This window comes from Cebus imitator, unplaced genomic scaffold (genome assembly GCF_001604975.1).
Source record: "Cebus imitator isolate Cc_AM_T3 unplaced genomic scaffold, Cebus_imitator-1.0 Scaffold280, whole genome shotgun sequence".
In the NCBI taxonomy this organism is placed as follows: domain Eukaryota; kingdom Metazoa; phylum Chordata; class Mammalia; order Primates; family Cebidae; genus Cebus; species Cebus imitator.
Genome location: NW_016107595.1, coordinates 1835145 through 1845176, shown reverse-complemented (window position 1 = coordinate 1845176; position 10032 = coordinate 1835145). Strand labels below are relative to the sequence as shown.

At 56.9% G+C, this 10032-nt stretch overlaps 1 protein-coding gene across 1 annotated transcript in view; it reads right to left on the bottom strand.

Annotated features, from left to right (window-relative positions):
- The window catches only part of SLC5A5 (solute carrier family 5 member 5), a 20248-nt gene extending 14115 nt beyond the window's left edge, over positions 1–6133 (bottom strand). Inside the window, exons 1-7 of the mRNA XM_017501270.2 lie at positions 5358–6133; positions 4138–4203; positions 3792–3843; positions 3597–3664; positions 2151–2305; positions 736–876; positions 508–637 (exon numbers count right to left, since the gene is read on the bottom strand). Coding sequence (XP_017356759.1) covers positions 508–637; positions 736–876; positions 2151–2305; positions 3597–3664; positions 3792–3843; positions 4138–4203; positions 5358–5714 — 969 coding nt within the window. The 5' untranslated portion in view covers positions 5715–6133. The remainder of the gene's footprint in view (positions 1–507; positions 638–735; positions 877–2150; positions 2306–3596; positions 3665–3791; positions 3844–4137; positions 4204–5357) is intronic.
- Between the last annotated feature and the right edge of the window lie 3899 nt (positions 6134–10032).

Here is a 10032-nt window from a genome sequence, read left to right as displayed (position 1 = left end):
GATCACAGCTCACTGCAACCTCTGCCTCCCAGGTTCAAGCGATTCTCTTGCCTCAGCCTCCTGAGTAGCTGGGATTACAGGCGCATGCCACCACACCCAGCTAATTTTTTGTATTTTTTTTTTTTTAGTAGATACAGGCTTCACTATGTTGGCCAGATTGGTCTCAAACTCCTGACCTCATGATCCACCCGCCTCAGCCTTCCAAAGTGCTGGGATTACAGGCATGAACCACCACACCAGGCTAATTTTTGTATTTTTAGTAGAGACGGGGTTTCACCATGTTGGCTGGGCTGGTCTCAAACTCCTGATCTCAGGTGATCAGCCCACCTTGGCCTCCCAAAGTGCTGGGATTACAGGTGTAAGCCACCGCGCCCGGCCTCCTCTGAGCTCTTTCCTGCCTCTCGGCCTTGCACATGCTGTTCCCTCTGCTAGGAATGCTCTTCAACCTCAACCCCACCAAGGTGGTTGGGGAGCGCAGAGCCGGCCAGGAGCCTGGGTGGGACTCACCTGGTCTGGCGCGGAGATGCGCCCCACAAGGAGCGGGTCGCAGTCGGAGTAGAACACAAACATGACGATGCCACAGCAGGCGGCACTGGACACGATCAGGAACAGGCCCACCTGGTTGATGAGCAGGGCCCTGCGGGGAGAGGCGGCCTCAGGCTTAGGGGACAGCCTCAGGCTGGTGGAGGGGCAGCATGTCCCAGAAACCCCCACGCTGCTCCCCAAAACACTCACAGCTTGGCCTGCTTCTCTGTGCGGCAAGCCACGTAGCGCTGCACCTGCGCCTGGTTCACGCCGTACATGGAGAGCCACACCAACGTGCCGCCCACCACAAAAGTCCAGAATGTATAGCGGCTCCTCGGGTCAGGGTTAAAGCTGGGTGAGGACAGGGCAAGTCAGACACGTGGAGATGTCTCACAGACTCCACCCTCCCAAGGGCCCCAGGCAGCACTTCTGGACCTTATTGGGGACATTTGGAGTGGATTTTGTCGGTCGGGCACGGTGGCTCATGCCTGTTATCTCAGCACTTTGAGAGGCTGAGGTGGATGGATCACCTAAGGTCAGGAGTTCAAGTCCAGCCTGGCCAACATGATGAAACCCTGTCTCTACTAAAAACACAAAAATTAGCTGGGCATGGTGGTGTGAGCCTGTAGTTCCAGCTACTTGGGAGGCTGAGGCAGGAAAATTGCTTGAACCCAGGAGATGGGAGGCTGAGGCAGGAGAATTGCTTGAACCCGGGAGGCGGAGGTTGCAGTGAGTCGAGATGGTGCCATTGCACTCCAGCCTGGGTGACAAGAGCAAAACTCTGTCTCAAAAAGAAAAAAAGAAAAGCCGGGCATGACAGCAGGCGCCTGTAATTCCTGCTACTTAGGAGGCTGAGGCGGGAGAATTGCTTGAACCTGGGAGGTGGAGATGGCAGTGAGCCAAAATCACAGCATTGCGCTCCAGCCTGGGAGACAGCGCGAGACTTCATCTCAAAAAAATAATAATAATAAATGAATTAAATTAAAGATAAATGGAGTGTGGGTTTTGAAGTATTCACAGGCATTTGCCAGATTGAACATTCATGTGTTGGTTTACTGAATCATCTACGTGTGCCCTCAAAAACCATTTTTTCTCTGTCTAGCTCGGAGTTCAGAACGGCTTTAGCTGCCAATCTGGGCTGAGGGGAGGAGCAGAGAGCAGGAGCCAGGAGGGGCGGGGCCGGGGGAGCAGTGAGGGCCTCCGGGAGCAAGAGGCATTGGCTGGCTTCTCCCAGGCACAAACAGAGCCCAGAGCCCAGCCCCATCCTCTTTTTATTTTTGTGTGTGTGGGGGGGGGTGGCTGGGACAGGGTCTCACTCTGTCATCCAGGCTATAGTGCAGTGGTGTGATCTCAGCTCACTGCAGCCTCTGCCTCCCGGGCTCAAGCAATCCTCCAGCCTCAGCCTCCCAAGTAGCTGGGACCACAGGCGCACACCACAACGCCCAGCTAATTTTTGTATTTTTGTAAAGATGGGGTTTCACCATGTTGCCCAGGCTGGTCTCGAACTCCTGAGCTCAAGTGATCTGCCGGCCTCAGCCTCCCAAAGCGCTGGGATCATGGGCGTGAGAAACTGTGCCCCGGCCCCCGCCCCATCCCGCTGCAGTATCCTCTGCATTTTCACTCACTCCATCAGGTTGATCCGGGAGTGGTTCTGCGCCAGGGTGAGCACGTGGCGGGGCCCTCCCAGGAGCATGAGGCCGCGGGCCAGGACAACCCAGAAGCCACTTAGCATCACCACCACCTGGAACACATCAGTCCAGACCACAGCCTTCATGCCGCCCTGCAGGATGGGAGAGAGAGGGAGAGCGGTTGTTAAATGGGGGACCTGGCTGTGGCTAACCCTACCTGGCCTTCAGCGGTGCCTGGGACTGATGCCCTTCTATGTCTCTGCTTCCTCATCTGTCAAGTGGGATTAATAATAATACCTTCTCCCTGTGTTGTTACAAGAATTAAGTATGTTATTTTATTTTTAAAGAAAGGGTCTCTCTCTATTGCCCATGCTGGAGTGCAGTGGTGTGATCTCAGCTCACTGCAGCCTGGAACTCTTAGGCTCAAGTGATCCTCCTGCCTCAGCCTCCGGAGCAGCTGAGCTACAGTGGGTGCCACCATGTCCGACTAATTAAAAAAAAATTTTTTTTTGTAGAGATGGGGGGTTTCATGATGTTGCCCAGGCTGGTCTCGAACTCCTGGCCTCAAGTGATCCTCCCACTTTGGCCTCTCAAAGTGCTGGGATGACAGCTATGAGTCACTGTGGCCAGTAGAATTAAACAAGTTAATAAGTGAAAAAGATTCGGAACATGAAGTGACACGTGCGAGCGTCAGTTAGTGATTGCCGCCATTACTATTATGATTGATTGATCGACTGATTGATTTAGAGGTGGAGTCTCGCTCTGTCGCCCTGGCTGGAGGGCAGTGGCACAATCTCTGCTCACCGCAACCTACGCCTCCCAGCTTGAAGTGATTTTCCTGCCTCAGCCTCCTGAGAAGCTGGGATCACAGGCGTGTGCCACTGCGCCTGGCTAATTTTTGTATTTTTTGTAGAGACGGGGTTTCGCCATGTTGTCCATGCTGGTCTCCAACTCCTGACCTCAAGTGGTCCGCCTGCCTCTGCTTCCCAAAATGCTGGGATTACAGATGTGAGCCACCGTGCCCGGCCACCGTTACCATTATGATCACTTTGATCACAATATCACTATCAAGGTCACACCTGAGCCAGGCAAAGGTAGCCCTCCCTGGGAACTCAGCCAGCCCCAAGCTGAAGCAGGCGCTCATTTCCTGCTGGTCGGGAAGCCAGAAGAGGTGGAAGCCTGGAGCTGATGGGGCTTGGAGAGGTGGGAGAGAGACGCAGAGGATGAGGTCGGAGTACCTGGATCCAGCCACGCCTGAAGCTGCCATACCTCTAGATTCTCAGCAATAAAATCTTTCAGATCACTTTTCATTATAAAGATGAGGACAGTGGGACAGCTGGGACAGAGACTTCCTCAGGAGAAAGGGGCAAGCCCAGAGTCTCCCCACAGGAGACCCAGTGGGCCTGATCCTTCATACGGAGTGGGTTCCCTGGGGCCACTCACCACAGCTGTGTAGAAAGTGCAGATAATTCCGGTGGACAGGAGCGACGCCCAGATGTCCAGCCCGGTCACTATGCAAAAAGAGTCCCCCCTGTTAGGCCTCTGGGCGGGGCACAAACTTAGTCCCCAGCGTCTCGGGTCCTCCTCTCCCTCCCTTTCTCCTCCCAGACACCCTCCCCTGATCTCCCAGAGTCACACCTTGGTTCAGGATGAGGGCCGGTGCGTAGATGACGATGCCGGTGTACAGCATCTGTAGACAGAGTGTGGGACAGGTGAGCGCGGAGGCGTCTGGGACAGTTGGGGATGGCGAGGCGAGGAGGAAGGGTGGTCCCGGCATATGGGCGGGGCAGATAGGCGGGGTCTTGCAGAGTGGAGGCGGGGTCAGGCCGGGTGTGGTATGGGAGGGGACTGGTGGGGCGGGGCCAGAACGGGAGCGTGGGCGGGGCCACGCGGGTTGGGGCGGGGTCTTAAATAGTGGAGGCGGGGCTAGTGGAGGCTGACGCTCCTGGGCCCCCGCGCGGAGGGCGAGGCCGAGGCCGCTCACCGTGGCTACAATATACTGCACAGTCCCGCAGAGCCGCACCGCGCGGCTGAAGCGCAGCTCCAGGTACTGCAAGGAGGGACTCGAGGTCACCTAGACAGGCCCTACCCGGGGGCCGAGGCCTCTGGGGCCCCTCGCCCGCTCTTTAGGTGGGCCCCTCCCTCCGGAGGCCAACCGCACTCGCGGGATTCTTGCACTGGGGGCCCCGCCGCAAGGACACACCTGTGCACATGTGCCATCCCATGCCTGTGCTTACGCCGTGGACCTGGAGGACTGGTCCATGCGTGTGCACCCGCCCTCCCACTTGCGCCTGACGGGTGCGGGCTCCCGGAGCGGCTACTGCTCCTCGGACACCGACGTAGCCCGCAAGCGCAGTGTAGACAGTGCCCGGGCCCAATGGTGTTGACCGCCTAGGATTTACCGGTCACGATTTTTTTTTCCTTTGAGACAAGAGTTTCACGCTGTCGCCCAGGCTGGAGTGCAGTGGCGCGATCTCGGCTCACTGCAACCTCCCAGGTTCAAGCAATTCTCCTGCCTCTGCCTCCCAAGTAGCTGGGATTACAGGTGCCCGCCACCACGCCCGGCTAATTTTTGTATTTTTAGTAGAGACCGGGTTTCACCACGTTGGCCAGGCTGGTCTCGAACCCCTGACCTCAAGTGATCCGTTCACCTCGGCCTCCCGAAGTGCTGAGATTACAGGCGTGAGCCACAGCGCCCGGCCCAGTCACGATTTTAATCGCTTTACCCTCTCCCCTGGAGGGAGGTGCTGTGATTCGCCCGGTTGGACAGCTGAGGAACCCGAACAGGAGGCACGCCCCTTGCCCAAGATAGAAGAAAGCGGTGAAGCCGGGTTTCGAACCCTAGAGCCGTCAGCAGTCCCTTCTAGCGCGCACACGTGGGTCTGCATGCCGGGGCAGGTCGGGGGCAGGTGTGTGACTGTCCCCACTTGAGTACACACCTGGTCGAGCCCGGTCCGGCCCGCGCACTTCCACCGAAGGACCAGGACGCCAGGCCCTCTCTTCCTCCTTCCTGCCCCTCGCCCGGCGCCTGCGGCCTCTTCCCAGAACCCTCCCCACGTGTCTGCCTAGGGGCCCCTTCCGTTAAAGCACCGAGGTGCCATCCGCGTCCTCCTGTACAGCGGCTCAAAGCCCCAGGGCCTCCCCCACACCGGGTCCCAGCACTGCCAGTGGGGCGGGTCCTGCCCCCGGGCCTCTGTCTCGTACCTCGTAGGTGCTGGTGAGGCCCAGGCGATAGAAGACCGGCATGAAGAGCAGGGCGGTGAGGACCGAGTTGAGAAGCTGACCCAGGCACATCCAGAGGAACTTGAGGCCATAGCGGTAGGCCTCGGACGGCACGCCCAGCACCTGTACGGCCGACATGAAGCTGGCGGAGAGCGACAGGCCCACGGGCAGGGCCGCCAGGCGCCGGCCCCCGGTGAAGAAGTCCTCAGCGCTGCGCTGCCCGCCCCGAGCCAGCCCGACCCACAGCCCGATGCCAGTGGACACCAGGAGCATGAGGGCAAAGACCCCGTAGTCCCAGGCTCCGAAGGTGGGCCGTTTCCCGGTTTCCACGGCCTCCATGAGGGCGGGTGTGGAGACCCAGCGCGTTTTCGGCCGCCCTGCGTGCTCCAGCTGGAGAAGCCGGCAGGGGCCGACGACGGGGCGGGCGGGCGGGTGGGAGGATGCTGAGCCGCCTGTACCCCCTCCGTCTGGGGTGGGAAGCTGCGAGAGTGGCTGGGGCTCCCTGGGTTAGGACTCTCTGGGCTGTCGCTGTCTTTGTCGGCCTCCCCTATCCCCGCTCTCTGTCTCTGCGTCTGCCCCTGCTGTCTGTCTGTCCGGCCACCTCGCCTCTCACTCGGGATTCCGTTGTGCCATGCAGCCGGCTGTCTGTCCCTCTCCCTGGGCGCAGTGCTCAGCGCCGACGGCTGGAGGTCGCCTTGGGGCTTAAGGGAGCAGCTCGTGATTGTGGGTTGCAGATTTATTGGGCTCCCGGGTCACCGCGACTCCGCCTCCAGACTTAGGGGCGGGCAGGACCCACACCCTTTCTGCCCTGGACTGGGATAGACAGGCTGGGACAGGCTACCTGGGTGGCTGTAGGGGGTGGTGGCGAGGAGGCCTCCCAAATGCCCCCCCATCCGCATGCACCCACTTATCCCCATGCGCCGTGATCACGGCTATCACTCTCTGCTATTGACAGGTGGGGAAATTGAGGCTCAGAGAGGGCGTGTCACTTGCCTAAGGCCGCACGGCCTGCTTCAGCACTCAAAGCCACGGCGTGCTTGAATACCTTGAGCTATGGGGAGCTCACTTTCATGCAAGACTGGTGTTCACTTTCAGGGTTTCAAGGGGCCTATAAAGAAAACTTACGCGGCCTTAATCGTTTGAAGCCGGGTGGCGGAGGATGCCGTGGGCAGAGATCGTGCCACTGCTACAGCCTGGGTGACAGAGAAAGACTACGTCTCAAAAAAAAAAAAAAAAAAAAAAAAAAAAAACCTTATGCGGCCTTACCACCCCCGAACTGGCATGTGGGCCTACGCTTTTTCTAAAACCTTAGGGGTGGGCATCCCTGAACCCCGCTCTTGGGCTAAGCTGGGTAGGAGCATTCAGAGCCCAAGTCTTGAGTGGGTATATACTTGGGGAAGTCTTTGCTCCTCTGGCCTCAGTTTCCCCATCTGTAAACAGGGATAAAATAGTCCCTGCCTCAGAGGAATAAATGGGACCTGGTAACACAAGCCTGGTACATTAGTGCCTCATTCATTTGTTCCTTTATTTATCATAACTTCATTCATTCATTGATTGTTGGCCCTGTGCCAGGCATACATGGATCATGGAGGTGGTGGGGGCTTTCAAGGCTGTGAACCCAAATAAGCGGAGACCATGACCACTAGGGAGGTCGGGTCTGGCTTGTCCGTATCACATAGATGAGGAAACCAAGGTTGCGGGTGGAGGAAAGTCCATTGCTGGGAGTCATGCTACCATGGGGAACAAGGAGCTGCGGGTGGAGGAAAGTCCATTGCTGGGAGTCATGCTACCATGGGGAACAAGGAGCTGTCATCTCGGGGCCCCTCTCTGAAGAACCCAGGGGGACTTTGACCTCTGGAGGTTCTGGTCTCTGGGTTCAAGTCTCAGCTCGGCCTCCAACTTTCTGGGCGACCACGCGTCTCAAACTTGGTTCCCTTCTCCATAAGCTGGCGGAATCTGATTTTCTGGGGGTTGAATGAAACAGCGTTAGAGGCCCAGCATGGTGGCTCACGCCTGTAATCCCAGCACTTTGGGAGGCCGAGGTGGGTGGATCACCTGAGGTCAGGAGTTCAAGACCAGCCTGGCCATCATGGTGAAATTCCATCTTTTTTTTAAAAAAAAAAAGAAAGAAAATACAAAAATTAGCCAGGGGTGGTAGCGCGTGCCTGTAATCCCAGCTACTCAGGAGGCTGAGGCGGGAGGATCGCTTGAGGGTGGCAGGTCAAGGCTGTGGTGGAGAACTGCACTGCACTCCAGCCTGGGCAGCACAGCAAGACCCTGTATCAAAAAAAAAGCAAGCAAGCAAAGCGCGTTCGAGTCCTTCTCGCCAGCCTCTGCTGCCCCCTAGTGGCCTCCTCTGGGCCGCTCCAACTGGGTGCAGCGTTTCTCCCCGCGTCCCCCGTGCAGGGTGGGCCTGTCCCTCCCCCTGGGGCTGTGACATTGCGGCGGCTACACGGCCACCTGTTGCCTGCTGGAGAGTACCTCCTGCCCTCGCCAGGAGAGTGGGTTGAGCACCAAGTTCTTCCTCCGTCCACCCTGGTCAGCCATCCTCCTGGAAACCCAGTTGGAAAAGGGGAGATCGGCCCGGCGCGGTGGCTCACGCCTGTAATCCCAACACTTTGGGAGGCCGAGGCGGACGGATCTCTTGAGGTCCGTTCAAGACCAGTCCTGCCAACATAATGAAACGGCGTCTCTACTACAAATACAAAAATTAGAAGGGCGTGGTGGCAGGCGCCTGTAATCCCAGCTACTCGGGAGGCTGAGGCGGGAGAATCGCTTGAACCCGGGAGGCAGAGGTTGCTGTGAGCAGAGATCGCGCCACTGCACTCCAGCCTGGGCGACAGCGCGAGACTCCGAGACTCCATCTCAAAAAAAAAAAAAGAAAAAAAAAAAAAAAAAAAAAAAAAAAAAAAAAAAAAAAAAAAAAAAAAAGAAAGAAAGAAAGAAAAAGAAAGTTGCAATTGACTTCAGACAAGTCTGCTGGACGTCCAGACCCCATGCCTGCCACCCTGCCACCCTGCAACATTCACTCGACAGCTTAGACTCCTTTGGAAGGTGAAGTTGAGAGAGCACACACTGCCCCTCCTGGAACCTTGGTTTCCTCATCTCTAAAATGGCTACGGCAGCAGGGTGAAAGTCGGAAGGTTGGAATCTTTTTCCTTTTTTTTTTTTTNAAAAAAAAAAAAAGGAAAAATTAAAAAAATAAAAATAGAAACGGGGCGATCCCAGCGGGATCCCCTACTTGCAAAGCCCTGCCGACCAATGCAAATATATGCAAATTGTGCAAATACATGCAAATAGATCCCTTCTTTCCAGGGAAGTTCTGCGACTTCAAAGCTTCTCCTCTTCCCACCGTGGGGTCCAGGCTGCGGCCAGAGGCTGAGAGGCTCATTCATTGAATGCTTACTGTGTGCAGGGCCCTCCGCCAGGTGCTGGGGACACAGCGTGATCCAGGTGAACCCACCCCAGGGCAGTGATGGCCCTGACCTCACCGGCAGATAAATACTCATTTCAACCAGGCGCCATGGCTCACACCTGCAATCCCAGCACTTTGGGAGGCTGAGGTGGGAGGATCGCCAGAGCCCGGGAGGTCGAGGCTGCAGTGAGCAGTGATCACACCACTGAATTCCAGTCTGGATAGATGGAGGCAGCCTGGAGGGTGACATGCTCAGAGGCCTCTGAGAGAGGACCTTTCCCCGGTGAGCCGAGACTTACAGGCAGAGAATGAGGGAGCTTGGACAGCGGAGGGTGCTGGGGAACCCTAGGAGAGTTTGGAGCAGGAGAGGAGGCCGTGAAATTTCTAGGTTCTGAAAAATGGGTCGTGTCCAAGTGGCGGGAGAGGGATGGCTGCCGGGTGGGGAGAGGCGGGTGGATTTGGAATGCACTTTGCAATTCCTGAGGAGGTCTGGAGTGAGGGCCCCTGCAGAGTGGGTGGGACCATCTCCTGCCTTAGGGGAGGGAATTGTGAGCCTAGAGAGGAGAAGCAGCAGAGTGGGGAGAATCAGGTCACACCTTCAGTGACTGTGATTCCAATCATAGGAGCGGGCAGCAGGAACCCAGGATGTGAGTTAGGAAGGGCCCAAGGCAGAGGCAGACAATGTGAGCAGAATGTGCAGGAATGGGAGAGTGGTGGCAGTGTCGGGCACTGTCCCCACCCCCTTGGTTCCCTGGAGAAGCGGCAGGGGTTAGGGCGAGAAGTGGAGCTGTTGTGACTGCAGCATAACCTGCTGGGTGGCCCTGGACATCAGTTCCCCTTCTGTGAACTAGGAGTGACCGTGGGATTTGAACCCACGCCATGGGGAGCCAGAATCTGTCCTTGAACTTCAACTCCACGCTCAATAACTACAAACCGGCCAGTTTTGGTAGCTCATGCCTGTAATCTCAGCACTTTGGGAGGCCAAGGCAGGAGGATGGCTGGAGGCTAGGAGTTGGAGACCAGCCTGGGCAATGTAGTGAGACTCCCAACACTACAATTTCTTTTTTTTTAAGATGGAGTTTTGTTCTTGTTGCCCAGGCTGGAGTGCAATGGCACAATCTCAGCTCACTGCAACCTCCACCTCCCAGGTTCAAACGATTCTCCTGCCTCAGCCTCCCAAGTAGCTGGGATAACAGGCGCCCACCACCTTGCCCGGGTAATTAAAAAAATTTTTTTTTTTTT